We start from the raw sequence: 23,427 nt of genomic DNA, 5'->3' as shown, positions 1-23,427 counted from the left end.
TGTGTAACCAGCCATAATATCTGTTCTGTCCGCTAGGGACGTTTTCCTTTACGACATAATTTGAAATCAATGTATGATTCATTCTGTGCATATGTAATTCTGTGTGATTAGTTAGGTATTTAGTAAATAAATAATTAAACCCAATTTTGTTTTGCTGATTAAGTTGAATCAGTTAGCCAGCTTTCGTGAAGATAACCAAGAATTTAGGTGACGATTAAATAATGACTGCTATTGATGTAGAAGATTACCAGGTCTTTAAGAGTTTATTCGGAAGATAACAGCTCTATAAACATTCTTTCGTGGTGCCCCAATTTTCTAGTTAATTATTTACCTGATTAGCTTAATCAGGTAATATTAACTACATAGAAATTATTTTATAGAATAGCATGTCATATCACTTAATCCGGCATAGCCAAAGACACGACACCACCATGCATTTCCATCTCCTCCTCTCCCTCCTTTGTTCCTTTCTCGAGCACGCAGATGGGCTGTCAACAGTTTAGTTTAAATCTGTTTTGTTGCGGTGTTCTTGAACATATTTCACTTGGTTTCCCAAATGAAGCACTGGGTAGCTGCAGGAACAAGGTTGGAGACCCAATGGTATACAACGTTTCGGCAGAATATCACCTGTCGGGCAGTGAAAGCATGCTCCTCAAACAGTGGTTGATGCATGGAGTGAAATAAGTGTCCTTATATTTATTTCTCAGCTGCACATATTAAGCACACAGCCTCCATTCGCTATTCCAGTGCATACAGATGACATGTCTTTTTTCCCCTGACCCTGCACATTTGATAAATGGGCCATTCGAAAAAGAAACTCATTTGACATATTAGTAAAGACTAGATTAAATTGATAATAGTCTGATGGGTGAAAATATGATCACTTGACGAAAGAACAGCTGTGCAGCCTGAGGCAAGGAACAGAGCACAAGCTATTTTTGCGACTTTCTCAAATCCTCAATAATCTATAGTCACACCATGCAGCATACAGTGCATTCAGAAAGTATTCAGACCCCTTCACTCTTTCCAAATGTTTATACTTTACAACCTTATTTTAAAATGTATTACATCAATTAAAATCCTCATCAATCTACACACAACAAGGACAAAGTGAAAACAGGTTTTTGGACATTTTTGCAAATGTATAAAAAAAACAGAAATACCTTAGTATTCAAACCCTTTGCTATGAGACTCGAAACTGAGCGCAGGTGCATCCTGATTTCATTGATCATCATTGAGATGTTTCCACAACTTGATTCAATTGATTGGACATGATTTGGAAACACACCTGTCTATATAGGTTCCCACAGTTGACAGTGCAAAAACCAAGCCATGAGGTTGAAGGAATTATCTGTAGAACTCGGAGACAGGATTGTGTCGAGGAACAGATCTGGGGAAGGGTACCAAAACATTTCTGCAGCATTGAAGTTTCACAAGAACACAATGGCCTCCATCATCCTTAAATGGAAGAAGTTTGGATCCACCAAGACTCTACCTGGAGCTGGCCGCCCGGCCAAATTGAGTAATTGGGGAGAAGGCCCTTGGTCAGGGAGGTGACCAAGAACCAGATGTTCACTCTGACAGAGCTCCAGAGTTCCTCTGTGGAGTTGGGAGAACATTCCAGAAGGTTATCCATCTCTGCCGCACTCCACCAATCAGACCTTTATGGTAGAGCGGCCACATGGAAGCCACTCCTCAGTAAAAGGCACATGACAGCCCGCTGGGAGTTTGCCTAAAGACACCTAAAGGACTCTGACTACGAGAAACAAGATTCTCTGATCTGATGAAAGAAAGATTGAACTCTTTGGCTTGAATGCCAAATGTCACATCTGGAGGTAACATGTCACCATCCCTACGGTGAAGCATGGTGGTGGAAGTACTGTGGAGATGTTTTTCAGTGGCAGGGACTGGGAGACCAGTCAGGATCAAGGGAAAGATGAACGGAGCAAAGTACAGAGATATCCTTGATGAAAACCTGCTCCAGAGTACTCAGGACCTCAGACTGGGGTGAAGGTTCACCTTCCAACGGGACAATGACCCTAAGCACACAGCCAAGACAACGCAGGAGTGGCTTGGGGACAAGTCTCTGAATGTCCTTGAGTGGCCCAGCCAGAGCCCGGACTTAAACCTGATTGAACATCTTTGGAGAGACCTGAAATTAGCTGTGCAGCGTCACTCCCCATCCTACCTGACAGAGCTTTAGAGGATCTGCAGAGAAGAATGGGAGAAACTCCCCAAATACAGGTGACAAGCTTGTAGTGTTATACCCAAGAAGACTCGAGGCTGTAATCGCTGCTGAAGATGCTTCAACAAAGTACTGAGTAAAGGGTCTGAATACTTCTGTAAATGTGATTTTATTTTTTTTACAATTTTTTATACATTTGAAAAAAATCTAAAACATGTCATTACCCCATGTCATTATGGGGTATTGTGTGCAGATTGATGAGGGAAATAAACTATTCAATTCATTTTAGAATAAGGCTGTAATGTAACACAATGTGGAAAAAGTGAAGGGGTTTGAATACTTTCCAAATGTATTAATTTAACTAGGCAAGTCAGTTAAGAACAAATTCTTATTTTCAATGACGGCCTAGGCCAGTAACTGCCTGTTCAGGAGCAGAATGACAGATTTGTACCTTGTCGGCACAGGGATTTGAACTTGCAACCTTTCGGTTACTAGTCCAACGCTCTAACCACTAGGCTACCATCATTCAAGGGTTTACCTTTATTTTTACTATTTTCTACATTGTTGAATAATAGTGAAGACATCAAAACTATGAAATAGCACATATGGAATCATGTAGTAACCAAAACAGTGATAAACAAATCTAAATATATTTTATGATTGAGATTCTTCAAATAGCCACCCTTGCCTTGATGACAGCTTTGCACACGTTTTTGGTAACTACATGATTCCATATGTGCTATTTCATAGTTTAGATGTCTTCACTATTATTCTACAATGTAGAAATTAGTAAAAATAAAGAACCACCCTTGAATGAGTAGGTTGTCATGACGTTGGCTATAAATGCCTTTACCCTTTTTCCTCTCTACTCTACCGATGTGACTATTGAAAATCCCATGGTTAACATTGAGAGAGAGTCTGGTGACATCAAAAGATGGGAACGGAACCATATTTCGGTAATCAAACCAGCTGAAAATACGCGTTGGTACTAAATGGATATGATGCCAGATCAGTTGGCGTCTGAGACTTTTATTACTGATGACAGGACGACACACTGTACCTTGGAAAGTCTACACATTCTAGTTATCAGATTCACATGGAATTGTTGTGCAATTTAAAATGTTTAAATATGAAAGTATGTGAAAAGATGAAATGTAATTTTAGCTTCCAAATGAGAGAATTGAGTTTTCATAAGGTTAAAGCTCTGCTCACTCAGTGCACATGTGAACAGAAATTGGTTATAAACTATGAAACATGCCCTTCTCTTCCCTCCTATATAAAGCCCTTGATGAAAATGTAACTTTCTGTTCTGAGGATGTTAGGGCGACAGTCCTACGTTAAAAGGGCTCAGATTATAAGCTGTTCCATGGACGTGAGGACTTGCGGTCCCCACGTTGAAAGGACAAAGGTCGCCTACAGAAATAAGCCAACCTTAGCGTGAGCTCTGGTTGAATGACAAGAACCTAACGAAATTAGCATCGAATCTCAACGTGAAGGTGACGAGCTACACGCCGAAGGATGAATTTCGAGTATACCAGCCAGTATATAGCATGAGCTTAAAAGTATGGCAACTTGATATGAATTTGGTATGAACTTTGAACTCTTATTCACTGAAGAAGTGATACCTCCTAGCCATTGCGTTAGCAACCGAAGGTTGTGGGCTAGAAGATGACGAACAGAGTATCCATTCTACCACGCTCCAGTTCACCACTAGACAGTCTTCAGAGGACCAGAGACCCATGCTGGACAACCCGGCCTACGATCTACGACCAATCTACCGAAGAGCAGCTCAGGGTAAATATTTATTGCATTCTCCTTTTTCAAATGGGTGGTTATTTAGAATGCATAAGATACTGTATTTATGATAGCATAGCTTCTCCCTTTGTTACTCATTCTTCCCGCTCTTTCACTCAAACTCCCCCCTTTTCTTTGTGTAACCAGCCGCTATATCGGCTCCGTTCACCAGGTCCATCAATGTATGATTCATTCTGTGTATATGTAATTCTGTGTGATTAGTTAGGTATTTAGTAAATAAATAATTAAACCCAATTTTGCGTTGCTGATTCAACTGGTTAGCCAAGGTTCGTGAAGGTAACCAAGAATTTACAACTTTCAGATGAGACTAAACAAGGTGACGATTAAATATTGACTGCTATTAATGTAGAAGATTACCAGGTCTTTAAGAGTATTCGGAAGAATAGCTCTATAAACATTTGTTCGTGGTGCCCGACTTTCTAGTTAATTATTTACCTGATTAGCTTAATCAGGTAATATTAATTACAGAGAAATGATTTTACAGAATAGCATGTCATATCACTTAATCCGGCACAGCCAAAGACACGACAAGGTGTTCTAAAACTTTTGACCAGTAGTGTATGTTTTGATGTCTAAGACATTTTAGGGTTTGTATCATTCACAACTGAAGTTGCAAATTAACTGTAAATCTAGCATATAGGACCTGTTTCAAATGATCCCTTTTACACTCAACATAGCCATTTCATGTGCGTACTTTCTCCGTAATGGGAATTATATGTATACTTTATTCAGCTAAGTTCAATTATATTCTTCTTAGTATAAAATCATATAAAATAAAATAATGGCACGGGACTTATAAGCATAGCTTGTCAGCCATAATGAAAAGACTAATGGCATAGTGCATAGGCAGATAACATACAGTAGTCCAACTCATATTCTGTTCCTCTGAAATACATTTTCTTAATCTCATAATGTTTCTTTAGACTTGCCTAAAATAAATAATGGATGTATTATTATGGTGTGTATTACATTTATTTATTAGACATTTTTAAATGTAGGTGTTCCTAAGGGGCTCATCAACTGCTTGTTGTGTGGAGGCCTGGAAATGCAAAATGTGTCTGTTAATTAACGGTCAATTACCGTGAGACCAGCAGGCTTTTGCATGACAATAACTGCCTGATAACATGTCATGACTTCCACAGCCCTAGTGAGAACTCAGGCGATTTGGTGTCAGTCTGTTCACCCACAGGGCAAGTCTGAACACAGGGCACGGCCCATTTCTCCTGATCCGCCTTCTGTCTGCCATACAGTCTCCATTAGCCCTCAGCTCTGGGTCTGTGTGTGTGTCTGTGTTGGATAAGTCATTAGCCCTCCACTGATCCCTGTCCCTAGCACAGTGATCAGAGCTCTCACTTACACACACACACACACACACACACACACACACACACACACACACACACACACACACACGCCTCTAAGCATCAGACAAAATGTTCTCTGCAGGAGGGTCCCAAGCATGGTCTCATCTCTATCTCTGTCTCAGTCCTGTCTCTGTCCTAGCCATCTCCTGGCACCACTAACACCACAGATCACCATCATAGTGCTGATATCTGTCCACAATCTACTACATGAAAAGAGATGCGTCTGCATGTTCCTCTCCTCCTCCCACTCTCCAGCCCATTCTAATAATCCAGCCCACTCAAACAGTAGGATCAGCTCCACAGCAGAGGGCTGCTGCTCCTTGAGGGGTTATCAAACAGATATACCAATCAGGCTGAGCTTAAAGCAGCCCTCACCGGGCCCAGTTAATATTTAATCAGCAGTAGCAGACCTAGATTCTACTGGCTCTACTTTACCCACTGATTAACCAGAACTGCAACACCGCAGGCGCCAGCTAACACACACATACGACCAGGCTGAGGCTGGCTGGCAACTAGCACTAGTCACTTAGTCACTAGTCACTCACTCACTCACTCATCTATGGTGGGGAGTAACAGATTATATTCATTAGTATAGTCAGTGTAATCATGTAATCTGATTTGGGGAAAAAACTGTAATGTAATCGGTTACGTTATCATAATCTCTTGTTGTTTTTTAAAATCAGATTACAGATACTTTTGGGAAACCAGTTTACGTCTTAGATGACTTTTGTAATTTTGAAAAATGTTTTCGGGGAAAAAAATACATTAACACCTTTCTGTTTCTCAATGACATTCAATTCAGCATTGAAAAAAGGTACAAGTTTAAGATTGTTCCACCTGAGCGAGTCTGACCATAAACCAGAGACCACTATGATGACACACCAAATGTAATTCATGGATCCTTTTCATCTTCTTCTAATGCCTCTTAAGGGGAAAGAATTCAAAAGTAATCAGATTACATTACTGACTTTGGGTAACCAAAAAGTTACGTTACTGATTACAATTTTGGACAGGTAACTAGTGACTGTGTGTCACGCCTTGGTCTTAGTGTTTTGTGTTTTCGTTATATATTTGGTCAGGCCAGGGTGTGACAGGGGTTTACGTGTTGTATTCGTATTGGGTTTTGTAGGCATTGGGATTGTGGTTGATTAGGGGTGTGTCGAGTGTAGGCTTGGCTGCCTGAGGCGGTTCTCGATCAGGGTCAGGTGCTTCTCATTGCCTCTGATTGGGAACCGTATTTGGTAGCCTGAGTTTCGCTTTGTCTTTCGTGGGTGATTGTTCCTGTCTCTGTGTAGTGTCACCAGATAGGCTGTAATAAGTTTCACGTTCCGTTTGTTGTTTTTGTATTTATTCGTTATTTCATGTACCGTCACTTTTTTCATTAAAAACATGAGTAACCACCACGCTGCATTTCGGTCCGACTCTCTTTCAACGAACGAAGAACGCTGTTACACTATGACAGATTACATTTAGAAAGTGACCTACCCAACCCTGGATGCATACACTCTTCAGCCCGAAAGACTACCATTAACACACACGCACGCACAAACACACAAGCTGCACGAGCACACGTAATGTGCATATTCTTCTGATGGGTGCGTTTTTAATACACCATACATGTAAACACATTATTGTTGACATCAGACAAGCAACAGCCTGCTGCTTATGAATTGCAAATGGCAATCACTGTAGTGTCGTCCGCAAACTTGATGATTGAGTTGGAGGCGTGCATGGCCACTCAGTCGTGGGTGAACAGGGAGTACAGGAGAGGGCTCAGAACGCACCCTTGTGCTTGGGTCTCGCACCCAGGGTCTCGAGCTTGATGACGAGTTTGGAGGGTACTATGGTGTTAAATGCTGAGATGTAATCGATGAACAGCATTCTCACACAGGTATTCCTCTGTCCAGATGCGTTAGGGCAGTGTACAGTGTGGTTGCGATTGCGTCGTCTGTGGACCTATTGGGGCGGTAAGCAAATTGGAGTGGGTCTAGGGTTAAAGGTAGGGTGGAGGTTATATGGTCCTTGGCTAGTCTCTCAAAGCACTTCATGATGACAGAAGTGAGTGCTACGGGGCGGTAGTCGTTTAGCTCAGTTACCTTAGCTGTCTTGGGAACAGGAACAATGGTGGCCCTCTTGAAGCATGTGGGAACAGCAGACTGGGATAAGGATTGATTGAATATGTCCGTAAACACACCAGCCAGCTGGTCTGCGCATGCTCTGAGGATGCCATCTGGGCCTGCAGCCTTGCGAGGATTAACACGTTTAAATGTTTTACTCACGTCGGTTACAGTGGAGGAGAGTCCGCAGGTTTTGTTAGCGGGCCGTGTCAGTGGCACTGTATTGTCCTCAAAGCGAGCAAAGAAGTTATTTAGTCTGCCTGGGAGCAAGACATCCTGGTCCGCGACGGGGCTGGTTTTCTTTTTGCGATCCGTGATTGACTGTAGACCCTGCCACATACCTCTTGTGTCTGAGCCGTTGAATTGTAACTCTACTTTGTCTCTATACTGATGCTTAGCTTGTTTGATTGCCTTGCGGAGTGAATAGCTACACTGTTTGTATTCGGTCATGTTTCCAGTCACCTTGCCCTGGTTAAAAGCAGTGGTTTGTGCTTTCAGTGTCACGCGAATGCTGCCGTCAATCCACGGTTTCTGGTTTGGGAATGTTTAATCGTTGCTGTGGGTATAACATCGCCGATGCACTTTCTAATGAACTCGCTCACCGAATCAGCGTATTCGTCAATGTTGTTGTTGGACGCAATGCGGAACATATCCCAATCCACGTGATCGAAGCAATCTTGAAGCGTGGAATCAGTTTGGTCGGACCAGCGTTGAACAGACCTGAGCGCGGAACTTCTTGTTTTAGTTTCTGTCTCTAGGCTGGAATCAACTAAATGGAGTCGTGGTCAGCTTTACCGAAAGGAGGGCGGGTAAGTTACAGTAAGTTCTGTTTGCTTGTCCCCCAGTCAGCCTTAACGTATATGTTGCAATGTAAATGACTCTTTAATATACAATAACAGTTTTTCTCGAGGACTCATTGTATTCCCCCGAGATGGGAATGAATGACCCATTGTTTGGAGAACAAACCATTTCTCTCAAGAGACTCTTGTAGTGAGTATAGTAAATAAGTGGGGTGGTTCCCTCCTTCACATGAATAATAGAAGACCTGAGCTGTGATTGCAAAGGGAGAGCCTTAACATATGTTCTGCTTTTAGAATTCTAAATGGGTGTACATTCTATCGCTCCTGATGCTTAGAGAAAAAACTATTGTATGCGGCACACTATCAAATTAACATTTTGGTCAATAGACTTGTTTTCTGCTGATGAGAACATCTATTGACGGAAACATTCACATTATTTTTATCAAATGGTTCTGCTTATCCACTAACCACAGTCAACCTCCAGTTGTGTTCCTGTACTCCTGCACAAGCAACACAGAAATAGCTCCTGACGTAAGCTTGGGTCAACATTGGATATATCATACTTAAATTCTGAGCCGTCAGCAAGGTAGGATGTATGTGACCCTTCATTTTTAACCCCTTCTTCCGGTGGCAAGGCAGTATACACACACCTACACAGTGTTTGGAAATGCAGGTGCTTCATATTGCAGGAGATGTCGATAGTACCACAGAGCAGGAAACACGTTTGTTTTTCAAGGAGACTATGATCTCTGAGACACCTTTTGTCATAGAGTCAGGTTTGAGTCAGGTTTGAGTCATACCACACACACACACACACACACACACACAATGAGCTGTTCCTACAAAGTACTCAACAATGCTTCTCCTCCAGGATTCAATGCAACACCCACACACTTTCAAGAAATTGATAAGCTCTCTGGTATATTCCAAACAGAAACATTTGAAAAGTTCCTCTCTTCCCACCAAACAACAGACAGGATTATTAAATACATGGATCATTCACTAATGTCTCAACGTTTGTACCTGTTTGTACCTGTATCTGTATCTATAAAATATATATTATATCTAATATTTTTTGGCAACATTGTTGAACCTACCTTTATCAGTTGTCATCATAAACCACAATTAATTATTTGATTTTGAGTCTACTCACGTCTGCTCTCATACATGCTCCTGGACTGGGCCCAGATCTTGAAGGGGTCTGGCTTCTTCTGAAGGGTCATGGTGCCATCTCCAGGGTCCTGGGTGGGCAGCGGAGGCAAGCCAGGCAGCGGCTGAGTGGGTGCGGCCGGAGGGGGGGCCATGGCCTCACTGGGCATGTTGGAGGGGGGGTGGCTGGGGGAGTCTGTGTGGGTGCTGCGATGGCTGCACACACTGTGCTGGGAGCTGCTCTGACTGTCCTTCCTCTCCAGCTGCTGCTGAATGGACAGAATGGGGAGGGAGAGAGAGGAGGGAGGGGGGGAGAGGGTGCAACACGGGGGAGAGAGATAAGACGAGAGGAGAAGGTGAGGTGATAGTGAGAAAGGGAGGGTTAAGAGGGGAAGAAAAAGAGACAAATAAGAGAGAAATAAGAAAGATGGGGAGAGAAAAGAGAGAGAGATCCATAAGAAGGGAAGGTAGTAGAGAGCGAGAAGAAGGTAACAATAATCCAAGGTCAACATCATAGAAACACCAAGTGAATTGAGTGTGACTGTCAGTTAGAGCTGTAGTCTAATAGTGTTGGGGGAGAGATGGTTTCTATGACACCCACACACAGAAACATATGTTTTAAGTATGAAGTAGGCATTGGTCTGATGCCGAAATTCAAATGAGCACCACAATGCCTTCTTCATCCATGCTCTTTATTCATACACACACTACGTTCTACTTGTAAACACATTTATTGTTAAGACACTTTCTTTGATTTCAAATTCATATATTCAGTCCAAGACAAATCACTGAATACATGACCACTAAGCCTGGCTAAGACAAAGGGACATTTGAAGAAGCTAATCAAAATGGACTGTGGATTAGTTCAAGGAAATCATGTCTTCAAGTTGTGTCTATTTCAATTAAGATTTTTTACGGTTCAATTATATTTCTTATGGTTAGTCAAATATTAAAACCAACACAAATCATGAAAAGAAAAGTTAACACATTTCAAAATAGTTTTGTTAGTAGAAACAAAAACACACTTACAAGCCAACCCTTCATTTTGATCAAGAGAGAGTTGCAAATACACCAAGACAGTTGGGTCCCTCTTGCATATGGCAGTGTACTCTGAACACATATTTAAAGCCCAGCACCAGAGGCAGAACAGCTCTTAGAGGCTGACACGGAGTTGCATGCAGCCTGACATTTCAATGATATAACACAGAGGGGGAAAGCCTGCTTTCCTCTGAGAAAAACTAATCAACGGTGACAGCCAACCAGGGTCACCATTGGTCCCTCTCGACCCCTACAGCACCCTGCCCCTCCCCCTCCCCCACCCTGTCACATGACCTCAATCGGCGACACCCCTGCTATGACTGATGCCATATCCCTGTTAATCTCTAATCCCTAATTTCCCAGCTTCCTGTTAACAGGAACACTGAAGTATGTATGTGAAGTATTATCCCTGCTGTAGTATACATGTATTCCTGTAGTATACAGTACATACTTTATGGATGGCTCTGGGTAGAAGTTGGCCATAAGCACTGATTTTGCCTATAGGCACCCTATGAAGACCTAAGGGTTGATGAATCGTCATAATAAAAACACACTTGGGAGAAGGAAATAGGGATTCATATATTTTCTCGAAAATCTACAAAGTTTTAATGTCAGGAATAATTCATATTTATCCCGAGAGTCCCCGGAAATACACGAAAATTGGAAATACCAATTCAAAGCGTTTAACACCAAGTTTGGTCACTCAGGGTTCCCCAAAATAAGATTGTGGCTGTGCCACATTGACGTATTGGCTGTGCCGCTATTTATACATTTCACAGCAAATAAAATGTATATTTACAGTCTAAACTGAACAAAAATATAAATGCTACATGCAACAATTTCAACGGTTTTACTGAGTTACAGTTCATAAGAGGAAATCAGTCAATTTAAATAAATACATTTGGCCCTAATCTATGGATTTCACATGACTGGGAATACAAATATGCATCTCTTGGTCACAGATAACTTTTTTTTTTAAATGGACCTCACAATGGGCCTCAGGATCCCGTCAAAGTATTTCTGTTCATTCAAATTGTCATCGATAAAATGCAATTGTGTTTGTTGCCTGCCCATACCATAATCCCACCATGGGTAACTCTATTCACAATGTGACATCAGCAAACCCCTTGCCCACATGACGCCATTCACGTGGTCTGCAGTTGGGAGGCCGGTTGGACGTACTGTACTGCAAAATTCTCTAAAAGTCCGTTGGAAACGGCTTATGGTAGAGAAAGTAATGTTCAATTCTCTGGCAACAGCTCTGGGGGACATTACTGAAGTCAGCATGCCAATTGCATGTTCCCTTAAAACTTGAGACGTCTGTGGCATTATGTTGTGTGACAAAACTGCTGATTTTACAGTGGCCTTCTATTGTCCCCAGCACAAGGTGTACCTGTGTAATGACCATGTTGTTAAATCAGCATCTTGATATGCCACTCTGACACAGAGCACGCTCAGGACACACAGAGCACACCCAGAGTAGGCCAGCATTGTCGAATCATTCAAACGTTGTAAAGCAGTCAAAAAAAGTCAAATGACCAAAGTTGTTAAGCTTGCTAGACAACCTCCAATGACGAATGACAGAATATTTGGCTAAATCGAGTTGATGATTATACAGATAGCAGATCAGCTCATGAATAATGGTGAGGAAGTGAGGACATGGTTTATATATCAAGGGAAAAAAATAGTGATATCTACTTTATTTGTCGCATGCGCAGAATATAACATGTGTAGACCTTACCGTGAAATGCTTACTTACAAGCCCTTAACAGTGCAGTTTAAGAAAGAGTTAAGAAAATATTTACTAAATAAACAAAAGTACAAAATAATACAAAATTAAATAACAATAATGAGGCTATATACAGGGGGTACCGGTACAGAGTCAATGTGCGGGGGTGTACAGGTTAACCGAGGTAATTTGTAAAGTGACTATGCATAGATGTAAATAGTTTTGATGAATTGTTCAGCTTGGGGGTAGAAGCTGTTTAAGGAGCCTTTTGGTCCTACACTTTGCACACCGGTAACGCTTGCCGTGCGGTAGCAGAGAAAACAGTCTATGACTTGAGTGACTTTTTTGGGCTTTCCTCTGACACAGTCTACTATATAGGTCCTGGATGGCAGGAAGCTTGGCCCCAGTGATGTACTGGGCCATACACACTACACTCTGTTGCGCCTTATGGTCAGATCCTGAGCAGTTATCATACCAGGCGGTGACGCTACCGTTCAAGATGCTCTCGATGGGCAGCTGTAGAACCTTTTGAGGATCTGGGGACCCATGCCAAATCTTTTCAGTCTCCTAAGAGGGAAAAGGTGTTGCCATACCCTCTTCACCACTGTCTTGGTGTGTTTGGAACATTATAGTTTGTTGGTGATGTGGACATCAAGGAACTTGAAATTCTCGATCCGCTCTACTGCAGCGCTGTCAATGTTAAATTGGCCTGTTCGGCCCGCCTTTTCCTGTAGTCCACGATCAGCTCCTTTGTCTTGCTCACATTGAGGGAGAGATTATTGCCCTGGCACCACACTGCCGGGTCTCTAACCTCCTCCCTATAGGCTGTCTCATTGCTGTCGGTGATCAGGCCTGCCACTGTTGTGTCGTCAGAAAACATAATGATGATGTTGGAGTTGTGGGTGAATAGGGAGTACAAGAAGGGAAAAAGAACAGCAGACGTGCTGTAGCAGACGTGCTGTTGCCTACCCTTACCACCTGGGGACGGCCTGTCAGGAAGTCCAGAATCCAGTTGCAGAGGGAGGTGTTTAGTTCCAGGGTCCTTAGCTTAGTGATGAGCTCTGTGCCATTATGGTGTTGAACACTGAGCTGTAGTCAATGAACAGCATTCTCACATAGGTGTTCCTTTTGTCCAAGTAGGAAAGGGCAGTGTGGAGTGTCATTAATATTGTGGATCTGTTGGGGCAGGTCTAGAGTATCCGGGAGGATGCTGTTGATGTGAGCCATGACCAGCCGTGTGTGCTACCGGGCGGTAATCATTTAGGCAGGTTAGATTTGCTTCCTTGGGCACAGGAACTATGGTTGGTCTGCTTTAAACATGTAGGTATTACAGTCAGTGAATACACTTGCCAGTTGGTTCACAAATGATTTGAGTACACATTCTGGTAATCCATCTGTCCCCACAGCTTCATGAATGTTGACCTGTTTAAAGGTCTTGCTCACATCGGCTACCGAGAGAGTTATCACACAGTCGTCCAGAACAGCTGGTGCTCTCATGCATGCTTCAGTGTTGCATGCCTCGAAGCAAGCATAAAATACATTTTGCTTGTCTGGTAGGCTTGCCTCACTGGGCAGCTCGTGGTTGGGTTTCCCTTTCTAGTCTGTAATAGTTTTCAATTTTAGCTTTAATTTTAGCTTTAATTTTAGCTTGTAAGCAGAAATCAGGAGGATAAAATCAACATACTACTGTTTCTTCATATCCTCACTCTGCTGCTGCCCGCCTTCACCTTGTTATTATCAACACCGGTTTACATCAACATACTACTGTTTCTAGAATTCTGGCTTTTTTTCTGGGTTCGGGCTCATTTCATTTCTGTGATGTCGGACCAGGCCTGGGTACGGGCTTCAGCCCACTGGGATTGGGACAGACCGGGATCAAATTTTCAGTTCTGATGAGAGCTCTAAACTGCATTCAGGTCTCCTGTGCAGACTGTCAGTGTCAATTATGTGTGTGCTTTGAATTTATGACAACTTTGTGTGAAGTAAATACTCTAGGTTATAGGCTTCCATCTGACAACCTGTTTGGATAATGTACTATTTTATTTTTTGCCAATCTGCTGCTGCACATTTCGTGGAATTGCATTAGTGCAACATTGAGGGAAATGTTAATAATTTTCCAGGTCTTTTGTTTGTGAAATGTGAGATATTTAGCTATTATAAACATTTTGAATATCACAAAAATTATAATTACACACACTTACCACTAAATGTACTAATTGGTAGACATTTTTAAGAACCAGAAAGAAGGAACTATCAAGGTGACACCCCCACACCTATGATATCATTGAAAAGCCCAAAATGTCCTCTCAAAGGTACAACAGGACCTAACACACGGGAATGTATGGCCTTAGAGATATGGACCAAAAAACAAATGGACAAAAATGAATTGCTCGGTCTCAGGAGGATAGGTGGGCAGAACACAAAACTGACCTCAGATCAGTTTTTTGGGGACAACTTTACCCTCTGGACGACGCTCCAGGGGATGCTATGGGTGTGTCTTTCACAGCGGTGATGGAGTCTCCTAACAGCCAGCATTGATTTCTCATCAGGTTAAGATGAGTCGTAAAGATGAGGAGGCGTTTGCTCTTTAAACCTCAGAATAAAGTGATTGTCCCCGGAGAGACCATCCCACCACTCCAGTACTGAGGTAGCTAGTCTGTCTCTCTTCCTCTCTGCCTATTGTAGCTGTGGGATCAAGCTTGTGAGTCAGTCCCGTAGAACGGCTCCAACATTCGCTTCAGTTCTCTCCCTTATTCCATCATCATTTGTTAATCTCTCCTCTTCACTCTATCGATACCTTTTGTATTGCTTATCACTTTTCCCCTCGTCCTTGGCTCTGTGCATTTCAACTAGTTTCAACTAGCCACTGGTAAAAGACAACCCCTCTCTCCTCTCATCCTCCTTTCCCCTCATCCATGACCCTGTGCCCTCCTTACCAGCTGGACACCATTACAATGACTCAATCAGGACACCCAGGCTACCCTTAAATCACTCAATGACAGCATGGGAGAGATGGAGGGAAGGAAGGGGTTAAAGAGAGAGAGAGAGAAAGACAATGGAGAGAGAGAAAATACCTAGGAGAGGGAGCAATGGAGAGCTTGCGAGTGAAAGGAAAAGGGGGTCACAGTGAGGGGGCGAGAGAGTCAAAGAAAGAAAGTGGGGAAAAAGGAAAGTAGCAGGGGAGGTCTATGGAAGGGTGGATGGAGAGCAGCCGATTAAATAGCCCCCACATCCATCCAGTGGGAAGTGGTCATGCACGGGGGAATAACACAAACAAATGCAGAAGGGAGGAGATGAGGGAGAAGAGAGTTGTGGTGTACTCACCACCAGCTTAGGGCTCCTCTTGGCCGCCACCACTCCTGCAAAGCAGCGGCAGAGAGACAGAGAGAGTATCAATGACAAGTGTTACTTTGTAACCCCCCCCACTTCCCCCACCCCACCCAGAGCAAAAACAATCACTTCCCAGGAAGGACGGACGGACAGAGGGACGCAAGAATTGAGTGATGGACGACGGGTCCTGCTGCAGAGAAAAGTAGAGAAAGTCCAGCTCTCACTCGCTCTTCTTCTCACTCATTCCCTCTTCCTACAAGTGCCACTGCACTACATTGCGGGTTAGCCACAGCGATCTCTGCTCTCTCTCACCCGCTTTCTCTCTCTCGCCTGCTTTTAGGACAAGAGCTATTGATCTATCTGCATTAGTGAGGCTCACTGACTGATGCTACAGCTGCAGAGGGTTGCTCCCATCCACCGATCCACAGAAAGAGAACACTGAGCCACAGAGCGATTAAACCACCAAACAATAGCAAGCGCAACTGGGTGGCCAATCGGTTCTACCTCGGCAGGTCGGCAAGCCAGAGCGCTCTGCAGGCAGAATTTCAACTATTACCGGCAGAGAAGGAGTCCAGGAGCTTGAGCATGATATGAAAGCCCAGCGTCAGCTACCCTCTCACCGAGAGCATCTCCTGAACGTCTCTCTGTGTGTTCACCTACAGCAGGCAGCAGCTCCTCTGCTCAACACTCGCACATTGAAAAGCAGATTTTGTTTCCCTATGCCTTCCCCCTCCTTTTCCTTGCATGGTGTGGTTTGCTTGCTGGCATCCACCCCCCCCCCCCCCCACCTCTCTCTCTCTTACCTCTCCTCTTACTTTCCCTCTCTCCTAATGAAATATTCACACAGGGAGTCAATTGTCTGGGGATACCACACAATACAAGACATGCAAGAAGTAATGGGATGAATATAATAATAATTTACATTTAAAGTTGACATCTTATTTCAAACCTCCCACACATACGATTTCTATTAACACAGCGTTTCTCTGTGAAACAGAAAATTATGTTGTCAAATCAACTGATAAAATCATCAACCTGTTTCAAACAACTGGTAAGGAATCCATGACAACAAGTAATGCCAGAGCAACACAGAGACCGATAATCTCTCTATTCTCCCTCACTCCCTTTTTTGTCTTTGTATCAATTCAACAGACAATGTTTTTATCATTTGGAGAAAGAAAACTGTATATTAACTAGATGGGAAACTGTAATGAGGGTGTTTGACAATGCGTTCAACCTGTGGAAGAGCTTGACACTTCTAGAAGGTAGTTATCAAACAACAGCCGCACTTTCAGTTTAACAATAAGGCAGCGTACTGCATCGGTACCTTCTAGAGAAGGTATTAATACCTCCTTGTGAGTATTTGATCCCTGAGGCATCTTCATCTATAGTACCTGAGCTCGGCGCCCCTACCTACATCCACCTTAGATGAAGCCAATCCCACACTTTCGTCTTAAACTTATTTAAGTTTCACGTGTGGCCGATGCAGACATACCCTCAGGCTGTCACTATCCCCGCGACCCAGCACAAAGAAAACACATGGCAAACATCAATGGAACATTTGGGAAACACTGCAAACATCCATGCAACATTCCACCAATGTTAACACATGATCAAAGAGCATCCATCTCCTGCTCTTTCTTTACCCATTCTGATATGCATTGGCAAAAATCCTTCATGTTAAAGCCTTTTTTGAAAAATGTTTACTTTGTTTTTGTTCGTTTAGTAATACTGCAGATAGATCAATGTAATTGTCTGCATCACTTCCAACTCCCCGTATATATTTTTTTGCAAATATATATAGGGAAAGGAGGGCTACCTAGTCAGTTGTACAACTGAATGCCTTCAACTGAAACATGTCTTCCGCATTTAACCCAACCCCTCTGAATCGGAGGCTTAATCAACATCCACGTCTTCGGCGCCCGGGGAACAGTGGGTTAATTGCCTTGCTCAGGGGCAGAATGACAGACAGGGGCAGAATGACAGATTTTTACCTTGTCAGCTCGGGGATTCAATACAGAAACCTTTCGGTTACTAGCCCAATGCTCTAACCATTAGGTTACCGGCCGCCTTAATAAAGTACCAGTCTGTACCAGTCTGGACACAAGTTTGGACACATCTACTCATTCCACAGTTTTTCTATATTTTTAAAATGTTCTACATTGTAGAACACATATGGAATCACGTAGTAACCAAAACAAATCCAAATATTTTACATTTGATATTCCTCAAAGTAGCCTCCCTTTGCTTTGATGACAGCTTTAAACACTCTAGGCATTCTCTCAACCAGCTTCATGAGGTAGTCACCTGGAATGCATTTCAATTAACAGGTGTACCTTGTTAAAGGTTAATTTGTGGAATCTCTTTCCTTCTTAATGCTTGTGACAAGGTAGGGGTGGTATACAGAAAATAGCCCTTTTTGGAAAAAGACCAAGTCTATATTATGGCAAGAACAGCTCAAATAAGCAAAGAGAAATTACAGTCCATCATTACTTTAAGACATGAAGGTCAGTCAATACGGAACATTTCAAGAACTTTGAAAGTTTATTCAAGTGCAGTCCCAAAAACCATTAAACGCTATGATGAAACTGGCTCTCATGAGGACCGCCATAGGAAAGGCAGACTGTGTGAATCAGGCCTTCATGGTCAAATTGCTGCAAAGCAACCACTACTAAAGGACACCAGTGAGAAGAGACTTGCTTGGGCCAAGGAACAAGAGCAATGGACATTAAACCGATGGAAATCTGTCCTTTGGTCTGATGAGTCCAAATATGGGATTTTTGGTTCCAACCGCCATGTCTTTGTAAGAATTAGAGTAGGTGAATGGATGATCTCCGCATGTGTGGTTGCCACGTGAAGTATGGAGTGCAGGAGGTGTGAATGTGTGGAGGTGCTTTGCTGGTGACATTTTCAGTGATTTATTTAGAATTCAAGGCACACTCAATCAGCATGGCTACCCCAGCATTTTGCTGCGATACCTCATTCCATCTGGTTAGCGCTTAGTGGGACTATCATTTGTTTTTCAACAAGACAATGACCCAACACACCTCCAGGCTGTGTAAGGGCTGTTTGACCAAGAAAGAGAGTGATGCAGTGCTGCATCAGATGACCTGGCCTCCACAATCACTCAACCTAAACCCAATTTTATGTATTTATTTATTTCACCTCTATTTAACCAGGTAGGCAAGTCGAGAACAAGTTCTCATTTACAATTGCGACCTGGCCAACATAAAGCAAAGCAGTTCGACACATACAACAACACAGAGTTACACATGGAGTAAAACAAACATACAGTCAATAATACAGTAGAAAAATAAGTCTATATACAATGTGAGCAAATGAGGTGAGATAAGGCAGGTAAAAGCAAAAAAGGCCATGGTGGCGAAGTAAATACATTATAGCAAGTAAAACACTGGAATGGTAGATTTGCAGTGGAAGAATGTGCAAAGTAGAGATAGAAATAATGGGGTGCAAAGGAGCAAAATAAATAAATAAATACAGTAGGGGAAGAGGTAGTTGTTTGGGCAATTTAAAGATGGGCTATGAACAGGTGCAGTAATCTGTGAGCTGCTCTGACAGCTGGTGCTTAAAGCTAGTGAGGGAGATAAGTGTTTCCAGTTTCAGAGATTATTGTAGTTCGTTCCAGTCATTGGCAGCAGAGAACTGGAATTAGAGGCGGCCAAAGAAAGAATTGGTTTTGGGGGTGACCAGAGAGATATACCTGCTGAAGCGCGTGCTACAGGTGGGTGCTGCTATTGTGACCAGCGAGCTGAGATAAGGGGGGTCTTTACCTAGCAGGGGCTTGTAGAAGACCTGGAGCCAGTGGGTTTGGCGACGAGTATGAAGCGAGGGCCAGCCAACGAGAGCATACAGGTCGCAGTGGTGGGTAGTATATGGGGCTTTGGTGACAAAACGGACGGCACTGTGATAGACTGCATCCAATTTATTGAGTAGGGTATTGGAGACTATTTTGTAAATGACATCGCCGAAGTCGAGGATTGGTGGTCAGTTTTACAATGGTATGTTTCGCAGCATGAGTGAAGAATACATTGTTGCGAAATAGGGAGCCAATTCTAGATTTAACTTTGGATTGGAGATGTTTGATGAGAATCTGGAAGGAGAGTTTACAGTCTAACCAGACACCTAGGTACTTGTAGTTGTCCACATATTCTAAGTCAGTATCGTTCAGAGCAGGTGCAGGCAGCAATCGGTTGAAGAGCATGCATTTAGTTTTACTTGTATTTAAGATCAGTTGGAGGCCACGGAAGGAGAGTTGTATGGTATTGAAGCTCGTCTTGTGGGTTTTTAACACAGTGTGCAATGGTGTTGTCTGCGTAGAGGTGGATCAGAGACTCACCAGCAGCAAGAGCGATATCATTGATGTATACAGAGAAGAGAGTCGGCCCAGGAATTGAACCCTGTGGCACCCCCATAGAGACTGCCAGAGGCCCGGACAACAGGCCCTCCGATTTGACACACTGAACTCTATCAGAGAAGTAGTTGGTGAACCAGGCGAGGCAATCATTTGAGAAACCAAGGCTATCGAGTCTGCCGATGAGGATGTGGTGATTGACAGATTCGAAAGCCTTGGCCAGGTCAATGAATACAGCTGCACAGTATTGTTTCTTATCGATGGTGGTTAAGATATCGTTTAGGACCTTGAGTGTGGCTGAAGTGCACCCATGACCAGCTCTGAAACCAGATTGCATAGCTGAGAAGGTGTGGTGGGATTAGAAATGGTCGGTAATCTGTTTGTTGACTTGGATTTCGAAGACCTTAGAAAGGCAGGGTAGGATCTATATAGGTCTGTAGCAGTTTGGGTCAAGAGTGTCCCCCCTTTGAAGAGGGGGATGACCGCAGCTGCTTTCCAATCTTTGGGAATCTCAGATGACACGAAAGAGAGGTTGAACCGGCTAGTAATAGGGGTTGCAACAATTTCGGGATGGTTTGGGATGTGTTGGACCGCAGAGTGAAGGAAAAGCACTTAGCTCAGCATTTGTGGAAACTCCTTCAAGACTGTTGGAAAAGCATTCCAGCTGAAGCTGTTGAGAGAATTCAAAGAGTGTGCAAAGCTGTCATCAGTGGCTACTTTGAAAAATCTAAAATATATTTTGATTTGTTTAACACTTTTTTGGTTACTACATGATTCCATATGTGTTAGTTCATAGTTGTGACGTCCTCACTATTATTCTACAATTTCAAAAATAGCAAAAATAAAGAAAAACCCTTGAATGAATAGGTGTGTCCAAACTTTGACTGATAGGTAGGTTCGTATGTACTTTTGACTGGTAGGTAGGTACGTACGTACATACATTCATACTAACATACATCATTGGAGTAAGCTTGTGAAAAACAACGCTTAGTTTCCACTTCCAGCTTAAACATACTATATACATTTTGCACGGTCTATTTTAAAGTAGTTATATTTTGTTTGCTTTTACTCCTGGCCTTCTTTTAACCTCAACCTATCCATCTATTTCTTTCACAAATGTTCTCAATCTATATATGTTTTACGGACCCAGTATGTTTTACATTAGTTATCTTGTTGTTATTAGTTTTTATTCCCAACCTTCAGGTCCATTCAACCCTTCCCATCGCTTACCACCATCCATATTGGATTTATATTTCACATATACTTTTCAAAACTGCTAGGTTATTTTTTGGTAAAACATTTTTTTTTTACTCCAAGCACAGATAGGACACATGGAAATTAATTTCCTTAGGCATGAGTCATGCATCATTGAGATTCAAACATATAATCTTCTGTTCTCTATCCATGGAACTAGTCCACTGCACCACCTGGATGGAGTCAGGATGCAATGTGTTTTCATGCATACAAATCTGTTCTAGTGTATTCAAACAGACCCCGTTTCAAAGGAAACAAGCACTCATTAAGATCAGGTGTGGCCAATTGGTGGTGTGGCTGTTACGTTCTAGCTGGGTTACCTAACGCCACTCAAATATATTTCGATAGTCTAAAGAGCAGCAGCTCAAATACATACAGATCTGGGGCCAAGCTATAGCATTAAACTTTATGTACACATCAAATTGAAAAACAAACAATTAGTAAATAACCTGGTGCATTTCTCAATGTGAATTGAATCCCCACTATTACATTGAAATGAATTGAAATGGACTTGACCCCTGCTCTGCAGTCAGCCAGCTTGTATCCGCTAAAGCAGCACATTTACACGTTGTACTAATGCATGTTAATGCGTCGTTCAGCACCTCACTGTGTTACAGTAGTTCCAGCACTGTGATATTGATGTACACCTATCTCAGTTCTGTCCTTGCTGCCACTCTGTGTTAAATACATATGATATGCACATATGATACAGGGGCAATTCTAATACTCTGAAACGGAACCATGAATCCGTTGGCCCGTTACTCCTTTTAAAGTCCTCTGGACTGATCACTATGGATGCAACACAGGCTTAAAAGGCCCAGTCTTATGAATACTGAGCAGACCATGCTGTCTGAATGACTAAGAGGGCCTGGTCATTGTTATTATACTGTGAAGGGAAGTAAAAACCGTGTTGGAGTGAAAGAGCAGTGTAGCCTGTGAGTTGAGCTTTAACACAGCTCAGAGAGGGACTCCTTGGGTCTGTTTCAAGAGTGTCAGACCCAGTCAGCAGAATGGATAGAAACAGCTATTAAATGGCAAGATTATGGGGAGAAAGTGTGTGTTTGTGTGTGTGGGGGGCGGGGGGGTGCATGCATCCATATGTGTGAGAATGTACGCATATCGACATATGACAACACGTGCATATGCTGATGGGTTTGTATGTGTGTGTGTGTATGTGTGTGATTGTGTATGTGTTACAGTGTGTGGGATTGGGGGCTGGTTCTATATTTCATCAGGCCTTGAAAATATGTCCTGGCCATCTGTCGCAAACTGTGTGTGTGTCTGTGTGTGCAGAAACCCTCTTCCTCTTTTCATGTCAAACACAGATGTAGTGGAATTGATGATTTCAAAACCATATATGTACTATGTCAGCATTGGTTTAAGATTTGCAAAAATGTGTGTTTGATTATGCGTGTGTAAGTGGGGATGTGAGAGTCAACTTTTGAGTGTCTGTGGGGGGGTGTATATGCGTGTGGGTACATGACGTGTATTCTTTCAGAGTGGAACAATAACAGGTAGTAAATGGCTTGCTGTTTCTATGCTTGGATCAGGCTGCAGCCTTGGCTATGTTCTCAGCTGTGCCCACACTAAGGGAATGAATGGCCATTCTCAACTGCCCAAAAATCACAGTGCTACAAGAACCACATAAATGTCCTCTTTTGTTTGGCTAATCTTCTCTTCTCAATTTTAGTCCCTACTTCTGTCTCTTTCTCTTTGCCACTCTTCCTTCCTTTATACAGTACATCCCCACATTCTCTTTCTACACACCTCGCCATCTCTTCCTATTTTCTTGATATAACCCTCATCTCTTTTCATTTATCTCCTCTCTCTCCCTCCCTGCCTGTCAGTACAGTGATCTTGTGATCCATCATCACCCAGTGGACAGTTCCTCCTGAGGTGCTGCGAAGCATTGTCATGGCAACAAAGGCAAGATGGAGGATATGTACGACTTACCTCTCCAGGAGAGAGTAGGGGAGGGGGACGAGAAATGTTGTGGGTAGAAGGGTTTGATGGAGGAAAGGAGGAGAGGTAAGGGTGGGAGAGGATGAGAAGGGTTAATGTACTGTATGTTAATCTAAAACGTTCTCCCTCTCCTCTCTCGTGATATTATTCTTTGGGTTCGTCATAGAAAATTAGGAGGCCCATGCATTGGGATGTCCTACATCCAAGCCAACATTCAAATCAACTCAGATACATTCTATTGTGGCAAGTATTGATGTAATGACAAAACACATTTTACAGCTAGACAATACGCATTAATTTAAATGTGTTACT

General features: G+C 42.7%; 1 protein-coding gene across 11 annotated transcripts in view; it reads right to left on the bottom strand.

Moving 5' to 3' along the window:
• The window catches only part of LOC109906958 (membrane-associated guanylate kinase, WW and PDZ domain-containing protein 1-like), an 86,769-nt gene that overhangs the window by 21,069 nt on the left and 42,273 nt on the right, over positions 1 to 23,427 (bottom strand). For 9 of the 11 annotated variants that reach the window (XM_031793908.1, XM_031793899.1, XM_031793909.1 and 6 more), the window contains exons 12-13: positions 15,522 to 15,556; positions 9,435 to 9,699 (exon numbers count right to left, since the gene is read on the bottom strand). In XM_031793908.1, coding sequence (XP_031649768.1) covers positions 9,435 to 9,699; positions 15,522 to 15,556 — 300 coding nt within the window. The remainder of the gene's footprint in view (positions 1 to 9,434; positions 9,700 to 15,521; positions 15,557 to 23,427) is intronic. The other 2 variants (XM_031793901.1, XM_031793907.1) reach the window with 1 other exon arrangement.

Source organism: Oncorhynchus kisutch, linkage group LG17 (genome assembly GCF_002021735.2).
Source record: "Oncorhynchus kisutch isolate 150728-3 linkage group LG17, Okis_V2, whole genome shotgun sequence".
NCBI classification, from domain to species: domain Eukaryota; kingdom Metazoa; phylum Chordata; class Actinopteri; order Salmoniformes; family Salmonidae; genus Oncorhynchus; species Oncorhynchus kisutch.
The sequence above is the reverse complement of the archived record's forward strand: the minus strand, read 5'-3'. Positions and strand labels throughout refer to the sequence as shown.